General features: G+C 35.5%; 1 protein-coding gene across 2 annotated transcripts; it reads left to right on the top strand.

Moving 5' to 3' along the window:
- Positions 1-10,291: 10,291 nt before the first annotated feature.
- On the top strand, positions 10,292-18,268 carry LOC136209299 (nuclear transcription factor Y subunit A-4-like). Of its 2 annotated transcripts, none has more exons than XM_066000730.1 (5): positions 10,292-10,564; positions 13,046-13,190; positions 13,900-14,012; positions 15,123-15,287; positions 17,488-18,268. In XM_066000730.1, exons 1-5 carry the CDS (start codon positions 10,307-10,309, stop codon positions 17,872-17,874), a joined length of 1,068 nt encoding a protein of 355 aa, XP_065856802.1. In that variant the 5' UTR covers positions 10,292-10,306; the 3' UTR covers positions 17,875-18,268. The 2 variants fall into 2 exon arrangements, with proteins under 2 accessions (XP_065856802.1, XP_065856803.1); XM_066000731.1 differs by lacking the exon at positions 10,292-10,564 and adding an exon at positions 10,631-10,744.
- Positions 18,269-18,515: the final 247 nt, after the last annotated feature.

Genomic DNA, 18,515 nt, shown 5'->3' with positions numbered 1-18,515 from the left:
ACTTTAACGGTGACATTTTGGAGATACGCGGGCTGAGTGATCTTTGGCTTGTTTGACTTGGGCCTTGATTTCCATATAGGGCTTGAGCCTTATGATCTTTATGTCTTATGATAAATTATAAACTCAACATTGAACAAACACATTAGTAACACTAAATCAAAGCATTTAAACTTAGTGTGTTATAGAATATTTACTTTCACTTAATTAATTTTGTCAAATCAAAATCCTGTGGAAAGGTGTTTCAACAAGCTTGAGGTGTGCTGAGAAGTCAAAGATGTGGTATATTGACAGCGCATGCTCGAGGCACATGACTGATGATGAAACTCAGTTCATCACGTTTGAGCGTAAACGAGGAGGAAGTGTAAGTTTTGGAGACAACAAAAAGGGTAAGATAGTAGGGTCAGGAACCATTGAAGGTAATCCTATCGTCCGAATTCCGCAGGTGCCAGGCTTGTCTTCTTCTTCGCAGGTTTGTCTTCTTGTACAGGTTTCGTCTTTTAGCTAGCGGACAGTTGACCCATGCATCTCGAAATTGACTCTTTGCGTAATTCCAAGGTTTCTATTATTGGTGCAGACAGTTGTCGGATCTTGTCTTTTAGCAAACGGATCATTGGTGCTGTCTTAAAATCATTCAGCATGACTTTGATAACCGTTGTCTTTGATTGTTGCCAATTCCGATACTGTGTTGCCTTTCACTCAGCTTCCACGGTCAGCTTCGTTCTGCAAGATATAGTCCTGAAGAAGACTTCTCTTCTTTTATGCTGAGTTGCTCTTTACTCAGCTTCTGTGATCAACTTCATTTGTAAGCTTCGGTTCTGAAGAAGACTTGCCTTCTTTCGTACTGAGTTATTCTTTACTCAGCCCGCGCTATGTTGTCATGCTGACTATGTTTTGTCTTAATTTGATTCCTGTTCTTATAACCATTTTTATACTCAATATTGAACAAACGCATTAGTACAATTAAATCAAAGCACTTAAATTTAATTGTCTTAATCATGGATTAACTTAAATAATTTTGTCAAATCAAAATCATGTTGGAAGGGTATTTCAACATATCTCACTTCGACCTAAGAATTAAAGTTTCTCAGAATAATGTTGTACATTTTTTGGAATTTTTTGAGAATTTTCTGGGAATTTTATTTTCTTGCCGGAATACGCTTACCTAATCGCCGGATTCTGTTGATTTGGGGCTAAACCGTAAGGAATCTCACTTTGAGTCAAGAATTAAAATTTCTCAGAATGATGTTTTACATTTTCTGAAATTTTTCAAAAAATTTCTAGGCATTTATTTCTCACAGAAAAACAGATCGCCGGATTCCGTTCACCAGAATTTTTCTTACCTGAGCTTCTGGGATCTTAAAATGACCGTCTAATTAAGATGAGTGCAACGGTATAATTTTTTTTTGAAAAACGAGGTTGGAAAAGCCGGGCAAATACATTTTAAAGAAAAAAATAAAATAATTTTCTATTTCATTTTATTTACAAACTTGCCACATTCTCTTACTTCCTTTTATATATATATATATATAGATAGATAGATAGATAGATAGATAGAGTACGGATTGAAGATTGAACTGGTTTAGATACAGTTGTAAATTCGATTAGGCTTAACACGTGTCCGGCCCTTGGGGTGAAGATATAGGGGGCTCTGGAGCTACTGAAACCACATCTACTATGGATGAATTTGCACCATCCAACCGTTAAAACTATTTCTACCCCTTTTATTTCTGATGAATTAAGATTTGTGGTGGTTAATTAATTAATTGAATTATATTTAATTATAAAATTCAAATATGAAAGATAATAAATTTGTCTAAATTTAGGGCCTGTTTGGTTTAGCTGTTAGCTAATAGTTGTTGCGGTTGCTGTTAGCTGTTTGCAGTTGCAGTAAACTGTTAGCTGTTGATGTTAGATGGTTGTTATTAGCTGTTTAATTAGCTGTCTAATTATATGTTTGTGATCTGTTACTAACGATGATAAAATGGTAAAATAGTGCAAATGTGAAGTGTAGATGACAATATTTATGACCAAGAAGACAATTTAATAAATTATTTCTCAAATTGACCCAACTTGTCAATGTTATGGGTAAAATTGCTTTTGGCTGCCAACATTAGAGTATAATTGCACCATTTTAGACGTTAAGGGTAAAATTGCTCATAACTATAAATGTTAAAGGTATTTTTGCATCTTATCATATTATAAAATAAAAAATGTGTTACACAAATTAACAAAAATAATCTATATAAAAAATAAAAAAATTATTGAACGCAACAAAACTTTGTTCTTCCGATAATTATGTTGTAAAAATATAAATAATGTTAAAGAATAAACAGATTTTGTGGAAATAAGAATGATAATTTTGTTAATAACAAATAACTACAAACAGCTGTTTATGAAAAGCTCCAAATAGGAGCTTTTCGTGAAACGCTCCAAAACGCTGCAGTTTCCAGAGAAAATGTTAAACGCTGCGGTTATATAAACCTAACCAAATGCTATATTTCCTGCGGTTTGGAGTGAAACGCTAAACGCTCCTCCGAAAAACTGAAACAAACACCCTCTTATTCAAAATAATTCCATCTTATTTTTAATCCAAAACTAGTTTAATTTCAAAATGTTTTATGGTGGTACGAAAACATAGGTCTAATGTAAAAAAAAAATAAATAAACGAGTTGCATTTAGTAAAATGAAAAAAATAAAATAAAAATTGCAGATGTAAAATTGGCAGTTAATAATATGTATTATGCCCGGCCCAACAAATGGTATTGTTATGACTTTATAATATTGTGGAACTAGAAAGAGCCAAAGGAGTATAGTATTAATAGATGACGTGATGATACCAAAAAGTGACGTAACTTATATTTTGTTTCCTACCAAAAGAGCATCACTGCTCGATGATCTGTCCTCTTTTAGCTATCCCATAAGAATCCAAAACACCACGTGTCCCCTAATCAGGCGGCTTATAATACACTCCTTCTCTGCGGGCGGACACGTGTACGTCCATGTCGCTATCTTCGAGATCTATGTTTGTCGCTTAACACATACACCAGATCTTAAATTATAGGGGCCGCTCCATCTGCTACCTAACACCACGACAGCCCTAACGCCGTTAACTGGACTTTATCTATGTTTACCATTTCAAACTCTTCCATCTACTACGTGCCACCTATAATTGGGGTTTACTGGGTCCCACTTTTGAATGATAATGGTCCATCGATTGACACGTTGCGCGTTATCAGTATTAATTAAGTGGGCGATGTCTTAATTTGGACATGCAAACTACAGTTTATTCGAATAAGACAATTAGGCTTCGTTGTTTCGGATTTTTCTTTCTTGACCAATATGCCCTTGCTTTATTTCTTTTTCCAAATATGGGGAAATTTGATAATATCTTTATACCATCGTGCAATTTAACTTTACTTGTTCTATTATTCAATTGAATAGAAAAATCGAGTTTCATCGCAAAATAAATATAGAAAAATAAAATACAGGTCTATGTTTGAGATTGACTTGCAACATTTCAAGAAAACTCCAAAGTGTTGTTAGGAAAATTAAATAGGTATACTCTAGAGTTATAGATAATTATCTCTTTTTATGTTAATTATGTAAGTAGTTTTGCGAATAAAATTGAACGCTCAAAATACATAAAATAAAATAAGAGGCCTATTTTATAAAAAAAACAAAGTAAATATAGATTCTATCTGATTTGTCTAAATTTACAATTTGATCTTAATAAATATCATGATTCTGCTTAATGAAAGTATTTTAGTTTTTAAAGAAATGTAGATAATTAAAATAATAATCTAACAAGATTCGTTTTTAATTTCATATTATTTCACAATTAAGCAAAATCGACTTTAGGGGAATTGGCCTACGATCTATATAGAAGCCTTCCAATTCGATACGTATTTCATACAAAGGCCCGACCGAATCAACAATATGGCCATGTACCAATAGCCCATATTAAAGCAAGCTAAAAGGATTTGGGTTGTACGACAATTTAGAAACTTTAAGAGGAAGTTATCTAGCTTAACACGTGTTCGGATCTTAAAGGTACGCTCCCTTTCTCTATATCACGCCATACATTACGAAATGACATAAAAGGAAATAAATTTGAAGCCAACTAAGAGTCTACATGTGGAAAGACGCATTACTGAACACAATCAGGTGCTAACACGTGTAAAAGTTCATTACACTTTAGGTATGTAATCATCTATTATAGCCTTAGAAACAGAGCTTAATGTACTTTTTACTACTCACATTCTCTTATTGAAAGAAGTTTTATCCTTTCTTCTTCGATGGATTAAACATAAAGGATTTATACTTTTAGTCAAGTAATTGCTTTCAAGTTTACACTTTATCCAAAGTATCTTGCTAACTTAATCATCAGAGAGGGGATGCTGGATTTCGGCCCCTCCCTGACTGTTTGTTATTGATTTAGGTCATCAGAAGACATATCGAAAAGTGTTATTCATTATTGAAGACATCAATTGGTGCGGTGAGTGTGAACGATTTTTGTGTGAATGGCTCATCTACATAGCTTTGCGGTTCAGCTAGTTCTCCAGCAAACTACTGACATTCTAAGCACTCCGGTTGCATCTAATTGTGGTCTGATTGATTCTAGCAACAATCCACTGGAACCGTTTTATATTTCTCCAACTCTAGATCAGAGAATTGATGCTTGTTTGGGATCATTGGACTAGGAGCAACATCGATTCATAGATGGTCTTACAAAGCAACTGATATACAATAGCAGATCCATCCAGGAGTCTATGAACATTCTCAGAGCGGAGGATGCAACTCAGATGGAGGTAATGAGAATTGAGCTTAAGGAGGCAAAAGAGGCCAATAAGTATGGAGTTAGACATGGATCTAAGACTTGTTCTACATGACATCATGACGTCGGGACTTGTCCAAAGAATAAAGGATTCTCAGAAAAATCTCAACCTGAAGTGATTCGTGGAAAATCGAAGAAAATCATGCGAGTCCTTCATATCAAAGGCATTATCGATCACCTTCACCTCTTAACCGGATTTCAAAATCTGAAAGTTCCAGATCCCCAAAGCGATATAGAGGCATTCACCATGATTCCACTAAATCTTTGATTCATCATTATGAAGTGAACCGAAAAAGACCAGAGGTTTCTAGATCTCCAAATCGAATAAATCAAAGGCCAAAGCCTAAACCGAAGGTGGAGGAGGTAAGTTCCTTGAAAGAGGAGATGTACAATCTCATTAGAAAGGAGCTTCATCATGCCATGAAGATGAGGGGTTAGAATCAATGATGCCAAGGACTACTAACACGGATACTCCTCTTAGTGCGAAAATCATGAGTCAACCTATGCTAAGAGGTTTCAAATATCCACTTCTCAAAGACTATAATGGTATGATTGACCTTTACTCTTTATTTGAATTTTTTTTCTCAAGGCTCTTCAAACTACGATGACTATTGACGCTCTCATATGTCGTTTATTTTCAACAGCCTTGAGAGATTCAGCTGCGTATTGGTATGACCAGTTGTTGCCAAGCTCCATCAGATCCTTTAAACAAATGTCCAAAGATTTTATTGGTCATTTCATCACCTATCTTAGAGATTAAAACGATGCAAAGTTTGAATAATCTTGTTCAAGAAGCAAGCGAATCGTTGAAATAATGGATGGAGAGATTCCAACGCATGGCCATCCATATTAAAAATCTGAATGTGGATGGGGCAGTTGAGGCAATGACAAGTAATTGCAGAAGCAAAGATCTCTCGAAAGGAGCTGACAACTCGAAGGTCGATGACATTTCCTGACCTGATGAGTAGAGCTCGTGATTTTGTAAAATGGGATAGCCACAAGCTAAATCCATTACTCAAATGGAGATTAAGTTCGGTTCATCAGCCAAAGGAGTCCAAAAATGACAGGAGCATGGATGAGCATAAAAAGATCTAAGGAGCAATCAGATCAAAATCATGCTCCCCTAAACACTCCTCGAAAAGAAATTCTCTATTTGGTGGAGTCAAATAGACAACACATCCAATATCCTCCAAAGTTGAAAGCATCAGGTCAAAGGTACAACCACTTATACTACGATTTCCAAAAAAGTGAATGACATTGACATTGAAAACTGTAAGCAACTAGCAGTTGAGCTGAACAATATGGCTGAGGCAGGAAAATTAGACAAATTCCTTAAAAATTCCATCAAGCCTAGAGAATCCAAACATAAACATTATAATTTGAGCGAGCTCCTAGAGGAGTTATAAATGTAATTTTTGGTGGATTAAAGGAGGACCATTCGATAAGAGAAAAATAGTTCACAAGGATCAAAAGCGGATTGCTAAGTCAAGATCTGAATTTTCTTTCAAAAGCTTTTCTCGACATGCACATAACGATGCTTTAGTTATTGAGATCTTGCTTAAAGAGTACAAAATCTGAAGGGGCTTTATAGACACATGAAGTTTAGTGAACATTATCACCCACAAGGCTTATGCGGCATTACATCTTAATCCAGAGAAATTAATTCCTACTTTGTCGCTTTTTGTAGGGATATCATGACATTCGGTACCCCTCCTGGCCATCACACAAATGACGATTTCAATTCAAATGGAACACAACAGCCAAAATTTTGGCAATTGACTCTATTTTTCCATATAATGTAATCATTGGGCGACCACTTTTGTCTGAGTCAGCATGTGCTTTATCCATCCACCATTTGGCGTGGCAAATACCAATAAAAGATGGCATGGCCATAACTCAAGGCAACTAATTTATGGCCCATGAGACTTATATCGCCTCTCTGAATATAAAGTTGTTACAAGATGATGTTGAAGTGGGAAGGGAAAGGGAAAAACCAGTTGGTAATTTAAAAAAGGGTATGGTTGGTCGAAGGGAAATCCTAGAGCAACCTAAAGCAGATATAGTGGCAACTCTAAGAACCAATGTTAATGCCTTTGCTTGGTGCCTCGAAGATGTAACATGGGTATCCCCTAATCTCTTGAAGCACTCTTTAAATGTCAACCCATACGCCACTTCATTCATTCAGAAGAAGCGAAATCATGGGTTGAGAAGCAAAAAGTCATTCAAGCCTAAGTAAAAAAGCTTCTGGACTGTCACCATATTAAAGAGACTATCTATGCGAAGTGGATTGTTAATGTTGTTTTAGTAAAAAATGCTAATGGAAAATGGTGCCTATTGTGTTGATTTCACTGATTTAAACAAAGCATGTCATAAGGATTTGTACCCATTGTCGTGTATTGACATGTTGATAGATTCAACTACTGGCTACGCAATTTATTCGCTCCTAGCAGCTGCAACTAGATATCACCAAATTCCAATGGATTTAGAAGATATCTTGTGAACATGCTTTAGAACGAATGAAGGTACATACGGATATAATGTTATGCAATCGGACTAAGAATGCAGGTGCTACATACCAGAGGCTGGTAAACAATATATTCAAAGATGTCACCAGCGATAAAGTTAAGATTTATGTAGATGATATGATTGTTAAAAGCCGAATGGTAGAGCGTGCATCTGATTTGGCCACCATCTTCGCTATTTTACAGGAGCACAAGCTTAAGTTAAATCCCGAGAAATGCACATTCAGAGTATTTTCGGGAAAAATTCTGGGATTCGTGATTTCTCAAATGGACATCAAAGTGAATCCAGATAAAATTCAAGCCATCATCAACATAGAACCTCCAAAAAAGCTTAATGTTCGGAAGCCAAGCGGGCCAAATCCCTATTCACGACTAGATTTTTCAATGCAGCACGTTCTCCATACAAACTATCCCACAACTAAAACTCAAAAGATATAAAGGGTCAATAATCGTACGAAACTAATAATATTAAAAATGTTAATAGAGACAGAAGAGAAAAACTTATAATGATACGGTTGCAATTGGGGTACATTGTCTCATCTTCTTCGATCATAGGCTCCCAGCCAAACTTCCTTTTTCCTTTCTCTACCTCCGCAATGTTTGTCTTATTGAACACAGACTTAGATGAATCAAAATTGTCTACCATATCCCTCTTCTATTTCCTCTTAGATAAGGGATTAACAAAAGAAGCAGCGAGAATCCATATCCCTTTTTGGCTCTTTTGTTTTTTTTGGGCGGTCCCTTCAACTGTAAGGGAGGCACTGGTCTCAAGACTCGAAGCCTGCACGTCTGGATCACATCAACACTTAAAGGCTCTTGGGAGGTAGTATGCCTCTCCTCCTACAAAGTTTGTTCAATAGTCTCTAAAATAGTGATATTCAACATTTGAGACTCTGAATTTACTTCACTCTCCTAATGGGTCTCAATCTCGCTTTGAGCTGGAGGTTCATGTTCAGGAGATAAAAGAAAACATATGGACTTCAACATAAACTTGCTCGCCATTATTGGAAGCGTTAAGTTTAACGTAAAAGGGTTGGCCAGCAGGCACATATGTTCCGACTTCAACATTCTCACGCACGGGCTTGGCCTCCTCAATGGCTCTCAAACAAGCTATCATGCTGGCATGAATAAACATGTTAACAGAAATACCTACAGCCAGAATCGAAAACAAAAATAAAGTCAAAACACAAGTCACCTTCATAGAGCGTTTATTAGCCCTTAAGGGTCGAAGGGATGTTATCCCGAACCACTTCCACGACATCACATAATAACTCCACTAAATGGAGTATTCAAATAAAAGTCAGCGATCGACTTTCTCTTTTTCGCTCAGTTCATGCTCATGCTTCCATGTGCTTGGATTATAAGGATTTTCATTCTAGGTAGTTTGAAAATGGAAGCCGTCAACTTAAATTCCATTTGGAATTGCGGGGCTACCCTTTAGCCAAAACCACTTTGTCTTAAAATTCTTTACACTATACATCTTACCAGTCGAAGATGTCTTTCAGTGCGTGTTCATCTGCCTACAAATCATGTTATTCTTAGCCTTCTTCATCAATGTCCAGCAAAATCAAAAGAAAGCTTCGGTTAAGTTGATCTCTCAATCTTCACAGATATTGGCAAAGACAATAAATTCGAGTCAGACATTTGGTGAAATATGGTAGGGATAAAGATTGAACTCCTTCAGCATGTTGATCATCCCATCCGAGAGGGGAAATCTTATCCCCAATTACAACAGTTAGATAAGCACCCCTATATACCCTAGAGGCCTCCAAACGCCATAGGCAAACTAGCTTCCATCTTATTTAGCTTCAGATAAGTAGCCAATATGCCTACCATTCTTATGCAGTTAAGGTCGAGGGTTGGTCATAAACCTGCAGATTAGTATGCTCGAAAGAAGTAACCTTCTCTGCATTATTTGATTTTTCAGCATCCTTGGTAGATTTTGATTTTCGAGGTGCCATAACTATATTCTGAATGTTCATAGATGGGTCAAATCTTTGAGGTTTTCAGTAGAAGGAGATTTCTTAGAGTTCTTCCATAAATAAAGAAAATAAAGGTAAAAGAGAAAACTTGCTAAGTTCTGAAGAAACTTGGAGGATGGGGAAGAACCCATAAAAATCGCCAAAAAGACAATATCCTCTTTATATAGGATTTTGAAAGAAAATAATGAGGCAATGTAATAAAAGAAGGAATTTTCAATCATTACGTTATTTCAAATTGACCCAAAGGTTGAAACAATGGTATAATTACACTCATTAATAACATCGATTAGTGGGAGTAGACATGCTAAAAGGACATTTGTCAAGAACTGAGAACGCTAGGATCAATCAAGAAGCATGAAGCATGCAAAACACGACAACAAAAATTTATGCTCATGAGGAAATTCTCAACATACACATACAGTTGTACCGAAGGATAACTTCGGTTCATCACATGCCGAAGTCCAACTAAGTAACTTAGCCTTCGTTCATCCGCTGCAACGAAGCCCTAAAATACTTTGGTCCAAAACTTCGGTAGGAAAAATACGATATCACATAATTAATTATATTACACATGAACCAATATATCCCTATCTTCTATAGTCGAAACCACGTGGACTAGTTAAAAGAGGTGTCAATATCATGTATATTTCTATCCAAGTTTGATGTATTGATTTGCAGAACCATGAGTGTTGCCGTTACAACCGTTCCAGGTTGAAACAGACTCATACTATTAACTGGATTTTTATATTATTCAATATTATCCAGAGTGGGGCTGCCTATTTCTTAACCTTCCATAATTATTTTTCTGTTTATTTAAGGCACCTAGATAATTCCAACAAGTTTAAACTCAAATTATATCGCACCACTTAGCAATATAATGATGTGATATGATTGTGCGAAAATTGTAACTAATGGTGAAGGTATTTCCAATGCTTTTCATTTTTAATTGGAAAAATTGAAAGAACCATATGTCAACTCCAAGTGACAATTTTATTTTGCTATATAAAGGGGGTAATTTGGTCATTGCAAGTAAAGGTAGTTTAGAGATTATAGGAAGCTGGCAAAGTCTCTCCTTTTCCCTTGCCAAGTGTCCGTTCCTTTTGAATTCTCTCGTTGAAACGTTTTCCACACTCTGCAATACTCCTCCCGCCTCTGCTCGCCAATTTTCAATCCTCCTCCAAATCGGTATATTCAGAAGCCCCCTCGAAATTCTATTGTCTTCCGCCGTAAGTTAAACTCTCGTCGATCTCTTGTTCGTTTTTGTTTCTTCCAATCTTTCAATTTACTACTAACTTGAGATAATCCAGCTTCCTCTTTCCTTTTTCATGCTCTTCTTTCTTTAGGATTAAATTTGAATTTTATTCTTGTTAGCTTGAATCTTCAATTGTCCGAGTTTTCTTTTTCCGGTTGGTGGTGACTTTTTTTATTTTTATACTTGTTATTGTGTGTTTTGATGAGTTAGCATGGAATATGATTGTATGCGTTATTCTTCTTGTGACTGAGGTTGCAATTGCATAATATCTAAATCTTTCAATTTGAGGATTTTCTTCTTTCTAGTAATTGGTAAATCCATGAGTTTTTATATTTTCGGAAATTTGGGACGGCTGATGAGAGTCGAGGGGGAAAAAGTTCGAACCAATAAAATCAATATCGTAATTTGTAAGGCATGTAGAATTAGGGATGATGATAGTTTGTTGGTTTATCTGTCAAGTTTATGTTGAAATAACATCAGTGTTAACAAATAAAGTCAAATTTCTCATCTGAGCTGTGTTCTGTTCTCCTCTCCTCTCCTTTCATCTTTTTTACTTTTAAAATTGCAAACAGCCATATGACAGAGCTCTTCTTTACGTAGAGCGATCAAGTCAAAAGTTACAATATCAAATGTAATCCATAAATGCAGTGAAAAGATTTCAGGAGTTTAAAATAATATTCATTTTTTCTGTATTCTCATTTGTAAACGGATGCATGTCTTCTAATTTCTGTTTTTCATGGATATCTCATGGAATATCTTTTATCAATGAATATATATTAGGATAACCTTTTGTTGTAGTTGAGTTAAGAAAACTTTGGATGAACATGATCATGCGTCTATCTAACATCAGTGTTAATCTTCATATACTAATGAGCTTTGAGCAGTTGAGAAAATTTATAACATTAGCTGATCCTAGAAATTTTCAAGTTTGTGTTGTTATGTTGACAACAATACAATATTGAACAGGAACCAGGTTCACTTTTGTCTTTCTAGATTTAGATTGATGTTTTCAATCAACTTTGAGAGGTTGGTTTAGGAAACGTTATATATCTACCTGACTAAGTTATGCTTTATTATTGCTTCTGGTTAAAATAGAAGAACCTGAAGTTACAAAAGCTCCTTTCTCCTTTCTCATCTATATGAAAGGAGCAAGTAAAAAAGGATTCATGCTTTTCTATTAAAGAAAATGCCTATTTATATATACTGATTTCTCCCTTGATATAATGGGTCCATAATATAACAAGATAAATCAGCATGTGACCATGAGTATCCTATGGTGGGTTAATTATAAAACTGAATAAGGTTGTCCTTTGCTGACTTATTTTTCGAATATACTTGAAACTGTATAAGGTTATATGATAAGATGCAAGCAGAAAAGAAGCTTTATGTTAAATTAATAATTCGAACGTGTTAATTTTTTTTAACATGGTTATTGTATTTAATACCTTTGATTTTTCTTGATCACAAGTTTGTCACTAGGGTCTAAAACATTAAGCTTGGTTTGTTTGATCCAAAGCTTGAAATGAGAGTTGCTCGCCCTTTGTTTGTTAAAATTGTGACATGCATTTGTCAATAATCTTGCTAATAAGCTTATTTCATTTACTAGCTACTCAACTCCTATCTAGGCCTTATTGGTTAGAAATTTGCAAATATTAGGCTCTCAGTAATGATTTCTATTGTAGGTAATGGGCTTTTTTCTTGTTAGAATTTCCTTCTATGTTGGACAAAATTAAGGTCTTCATCCTCAGTCAAATAGTAGTTGTTTTGGCACTGAATAAACTCAGGTTAATTTATTGCTCTGACTCTTGGTGCACATTGTCTAAATGTTGCAGAAAACCACTAGAAAAGTGATGGATCCAAATTTGAATTTGCAGATTCTGAACTTTAGTTCTTCCCGCATTTAAAATGCTTTCTTTCATTATTGAAACTTGTCGTAAGGCGCTCCAGATATCATATTGTTTTTATTTCTCTTTATATGTTCTCTTTCATGTAGAGTGTAATTTTCTAAAAATTCTTTAAATTTGTATTTCTTACATTGTAAATTTCATTTTGGTTTTGTAGAATGAGGACAGGGTCCTGGTATTTTGTCTTGTTCTGCAATGGTTTTGTATGTGGACAGGCAGCAACTGCATTTGAATCTCTTTTACTTGGAAAATTTCTATCATAGCTGAATGCAAGAAATTGATTGTTGTAAATCTTTTAAACAAAGTACAGCAACCAGAAAAAATGTTTTAAACATAGCACATGCAATTAGTTCTATATCCACAAATTGTGTACAGCATATGAGGAAACTGTATATTTAGTTTGATAAGAATCAATGAAAATGAAACTGAATAATACTGGGCTTACTGGCCATCTAGAATTACATTCTAATAGCATTAATCCTTGTTTGAATTCAATAAAACTGTGCTGGTTAGGTATAGTATTTGGAATAATGTGTTTTCTTCTTGGGTAGATGGAGGAAAGCACAACAAATTCTTCTTTGTCAAAGTACATTGATGATGGTTTTGGTGGCCAAGTAAACATGTCACAAGCTATTCAGCTAGATAAGAGAAGTCATGTTGATAAGGACATGCATTTCACTGTACTATCACAATCAGGTAACCAGTTACGTCATGGCAACTGTCCTGTTACAATACTTTTAAATGCGAGCTTTTATTTTAAGCTATGTAAACACTTGATAATTTGTTGTTCTGCAGTTGATTATCAGCTTTCCATTTTATTGAAATGATATTTGATCTTTAATGTAGGTAGTGAATTAATATAATATTTCTTCTTGTTATTTTATTATTTTCGGACAGTATATAATTTTCCCCTTAACTCAAATTAACACTACAGAAATTATTCAGATTAAATATCTGTTGCATTCTTTATAGTCCAAATGTCGAAGATCTTAAATCGGTTCGTCATTTCCATATGTGGATGATTGAAGTATTGAACTGTATAGAATGATTATTTGCGGATGAGATATGTGACTCTCATATGCATTAAGCTCATCTATCATATACACTATGCTTGTTTAAATAATGGTATATTCATATGGTAAACTACTAAGCTAATGTGTAATTCCATTTGTTAATTTGTTTGCATGTGTACTTTTCCATTAATATGCATGTGAGAACATAGTTGAGCTGGCATATGATTTGAATACAAGAAAGAAAGTATGCTTGAAACTGAATGCAAATCACAAAAGTATATGCGTTAAACTTGATGTTCTTAGATTATTCAATTTAAGGATAACTACCTCTCGCTGCAGGAGAATTATATATGTTATTTGTTTACATACTCAATGTTCTTTTCCATTTGCAGATGGAAAATGTAAAGAAGAACACAAATACCCACAGCATTCCATGTCCATCATGCCGCCAACAGTTGACTATCTTGCACCACCTATCCAAGCAGAACTTGCTAGCCAATCGTTTGTAATCTCTCTCCTCCTCTTCCACTCGTGGATTAACTCACATCTCGCAAATAATTTTGTGTACAGTGGAACAATGGACATTTTTTGGCATGTTACTACTTGCTGTTATTATTGGGGGATATAGCATTTTTTGTTGTGCTTTCCCTGTGTATTGCTTTGGGAAGACACAGGGGTTTGAAGTGGGAAATTTTTCCTAGTATGTGTATGATTTTTTATGTTCCACAATTTTATTGAATGCAGAAACTGTTCCTCCTCATGGACCTTATAGGGCTTGAAAGCAACTTGCTGTAAATTTCAGTTTGCATTGTGTTTTTTACTGCTTAATTCATTGGTCTAGATGCCCAATTAGTTCCATTTCTAAATCAGTGACTTAAAGATCAGTTTTGGTCGGAATCTAAATTTATTGAGATGTTAGGTTGACAGGAAGTTAAGAGGAGAATGACAATTTTTATATTCTAATTTTTTAATAATTGGCTGGAGTTTGCTAATAGAAGCTGAGGATAGAAAAGATTGACGGTGCCTTCTGTTGTTTAACTTTGCTATTGAAGATTATTGTAATGAATTTAAATATGAAATTTTTGACTGCAACTTGTAATAATATTATATGCTTTGCTACTAAAAAACAATGCATATAGGCAACTAAGAGATTATTTGTATGTGCAAGTCTTTTATCATTTGCCTTGTAACCAGTGAACTTTCTGCAAGCATTGCTTGATTTTTCGACATAGATGACACTGGTTCAACACACAAAGAATTTAGCATTGGGATTATTTTCGTGGATGTGGCTATATCTGAAACTTCTTATACTAGGAACACTAACTTTTTCTGCACTTCTTGATTGATTTATCTTATGAAATAGTGCGTCATAGTCTGTCTTCCAAGATTTGTTTGCTTGTGTTGAATTGAAGTTTAAATGATTATAGCTCTCCTTATTATGTGCAGTTTGATTTGAAGTCTAAAAGTGATATGAAAAGTTGCTTTGCGTTCACTTCTATATTGAATTTGTTTATATGTATACTGGTGAATTAGATATCTACTAATTAGGTGACAATGTTTCTTGCAGGCAGGTTATATTGTAATTTTTTTAATAAAAATTGTTGGATTGATATAGGTCCATCCATTTTATCTTGGAGCCTATCCCAATAGGATGGTACTGCCCCTTGAGATGGCAGAAGAACCTGTTTATGTGAATGCCAAGCAGTACCATGGAATTCTGAGACGAAGACAATCACGTGCTAAGGCTGAGATGGAAAAGAAATTGATAAAAGTTAGAAAGGTAATAACTGTGTTTGTCCATTTAAATGTAGGCGCTTAGCCATTATTTAATGCTGTTTCTATTTGATTCTTGGTGTTCAGTTTCTTTGCAACTTTTATATCAATTTCGTGATACAGTTTTGAGTATTATCATATTGTCTGTATGTTAAAACATTATTTCTGTAAACCATCTGATATGGAATACTGTCTTCTTACATCCAAATACTTCCATTCAACCAAAGAATGAACATTCTTTAGAGGCTATATATGGAGAAATAAAATCCTAAAATTGCCAACCAGTCCTTACCTAAAATTAGTTATTCTAACAGTCTTGTAAAAGATGTCTTCTTCAAGTTTCTTATTGCTCTAAAAAAAACAACAATTACTAGAGGTCAGTTTCTTCAGAAAAATCTAGGATTAATTTCAAGGTTTAGCTACACTTATTTGTTGGAACATAGACTACATCCCCTCTTTTGAGAAGTTCTTCCTCTAGTAGTTATAGGAATTAGGGGACATAATAGAAATCATAAGTCTAGGAGCATCCTTTTTGTAAGAACCCGAATAACCAACAGGTTTTTCTGCTCTTTGGTTTGCTAATTTGCAGGATTGGGATTCCCTCATCATCTATAGCATCTTTTACTTCTTTCATATATTTTGTTTCATCCGCTGAACCACCACTATATAATTTCACTATTATCAAAATCGTTCCAGTCGAGTTTTCTAGGTTTTAAGCCATCTCTATAGGGACTATCGAGCTCAATGAAGACTCATAAGGGAGTGAGCCAGACAACCAACGAACAGCGGTGAACTGAGGGGCAGCCTAGCAGTGGCATGGAAGAATGAGAGAACTAGGGATGTGGAGTCAACTTTGACCAGGGACAGGGAGGACTAAAGAGGGAGAAGTATTTTGGGACAGGGAGGCAGTTGCTATGGTTTTGAGAGGGAGGATCGACGAATGGCTTTTGCAATTGCAGAGAAGTGAGGGAGAGAGAGAAGTGAGGGAGAGGATTTTGGAATTTGGAGGACACATTTTGGTTTGCATTCAGTAACCAATTGGAATTTGGAGAAGGATGCATTTTGGGTTACCTTCGAGAATCAGTTATATATAGCTACCAATAAAATAATATTGAAGAATGGTTTATGAATTTGTTTTATTAGGATTGCATACTGTTAGATTTGAAACCCCTATAATTGGAATGGTCAAAAATTTGAAATCTGTTGGGTTGTCAACATAGTAATTGAAGGCGCGCCTTTGGCACACCAGGCGCAGGCCTTAGCGCCATGACATCCCCCATGGAGGGGGCGCCTGGTGCGCCATTTTGCGCTAACGAGCAGTTTCCAAAGATGCACCAAGAAGCACCTTGGTGACATAGGGGCAGTTTAGGGTTTTTATTTTTTTATTTTTTTTTATTTTTTATTTTTTACAGTTATCATATCTGGAACACTTGTTGAATGAATTGTCATCTCATCTGAGGGGTCCCAAATGAGCAAAAAAAAAATATATATATATATATATATATATTGAAAAGGAAAAGATTATACACTACTCGTTTGAATTAGAAGAGGAAGAGAGTTAGAACTTAGGATTTAGTATCAACTTTAGCTTTCTAGTATGGGGTTTATTTTGCATTTTAAAATTTATCTATGCTTTAAGAATATTATCATGATTTAGTATTCATTGCATTTTTATGTTAGTTGTATAGTTTTATATTTTTGTTTTTGCAAGTGCGTCATGTGCCTTTAATAACTATGGCTGTCAAGGTGTAACTGAATTGGTTGTCCAGCTAGATATTCTATCAATTTTAATTAAAAATGTAGTAAGGAAGATAACCACTGCCAGTTTCTCTGAAGTCAAATCAAATCAAGTCAATAGAATGTGAAGTATTATTAACTAGTGTTTGAACTTTGTCTGACTGCATCTATTAAGCTCCCCTGTTTCAAGTGCTCAAGCAACCTCGCTTTATAATAAGACAAGTTGGTTGCTCGGTTCCTAGTGCGAAATGGTAACTGGCAAGTAAAGGGTGCTAGTAACTTTTTACCTGTTTTTATGAGCTACTTTGGAGTGCTTGCAGTATGAGAATTATTTACTATTTGCTTGCATTATAGATCTTGGTAACTTATTGTTTCATTGAGCCTTTTGTCTGTTCTGGTACAAATGCTCAAGATTTTAACTCCTAGATGTATATTAAAGCTGTGTGCTTTTCCTCTTGTTATTTTTACAGCCTTATCTTCACGAGTCCCGACATTTACATGCTATGAGACGAGCAAGAGGTTGTGGAGGGCGATTTGTGAACACAAAGAAGTTTGACAAGAATTCTGTTAACTCTCCACTTGATAAGGCCAATAATTTTACTGAAAGTGCTTCAAAATCAAACACCAACTTGTCAAGATCTGCACTATTGCCCTCTCAGTCCCATGCCAAGACATCAACTGGAAGTGGCGCAGTAGTGGAGTCTTATTTTCATAAAGAAGGCTCACAACAGATGTACACCCTGGGTAACAGTAATGGATGTAACCAATACTATCTAGGATTTCAATTGTCCGGAAATCACTCTCATCCGGACAGGAGGGTGGACGAAAGGGATTGTAAAATGAAAGAATTATGGTGATTGGAGCCTTATATGTAGACCTCAACAACGGACGTATCTTCATGTTGTGACATATTATTGGAAGTGTCAATTCAATGCTCATCAGTCTTGGCTGGTGGAAGCAAGTATCAGGTAACGGAGGTTTATGAAGCATGTTGTCATAGGCAAATCATTCTTGGCTGTTGGAGGGAAAATGTATCTTTAGCTAGTGTGTCGTTGTCTTGATTGTTCTGTTCTGTTATTACTTCAAATGGAGAGCTCAGCTGCAGATGGGAAAAGAAAGTAGAGATAGGAAAGGGATGCAAAAATTATCATTCCCCTCATTACCATGATTAAAAAATGTTGTAGCTTTTAAATATGTTTGCTTGTAATAGTAATCTACTCGCAAGGGAAACAGAGAATCGGTTGTCTATTTTTCTTTCTTGTGTTTTTTTTTTTTTTTTTGAATCAGTCTAGATGATTGGTGGAGGGCGAGCCTTGGCGCAACGGTAAACGTTGTTGTCGTGTGACCAAGAGGTCACGGGTTCGAGTCTTAGGAGCGGTCTCTTGCCAAATAAATTGGCAGGGGAAGGCTAGCCCCCAGTACACCCTTGTGGTGGGACCCCTCCTCAGACCCTCGCTCAGCGGGGACGCGTAGTGCGATCGGACCGCCCTTTAGTCTA

This window comes from Euphorbia lathyris, chromosome 10, assembly GCF_963576675.1.
Source record: "Euphorbia lathyris chromosome 10, ddEupLath1.1, whole genome shotgun sequence".
NCBI classification, from domain to species: domain Eukaryota; kingdom Viridiplantae; phylum Streptophyta; class Magnoliopsida; order Malpighiales; family Euphorbiaceae; genus Euphorbia; species Euphorbia lathyris.
The sequence above is the reverse complement of the archived record's forward strand: the minus strand, read 5'-3'. Positions and strand labels throughout refer to the sequence as shown.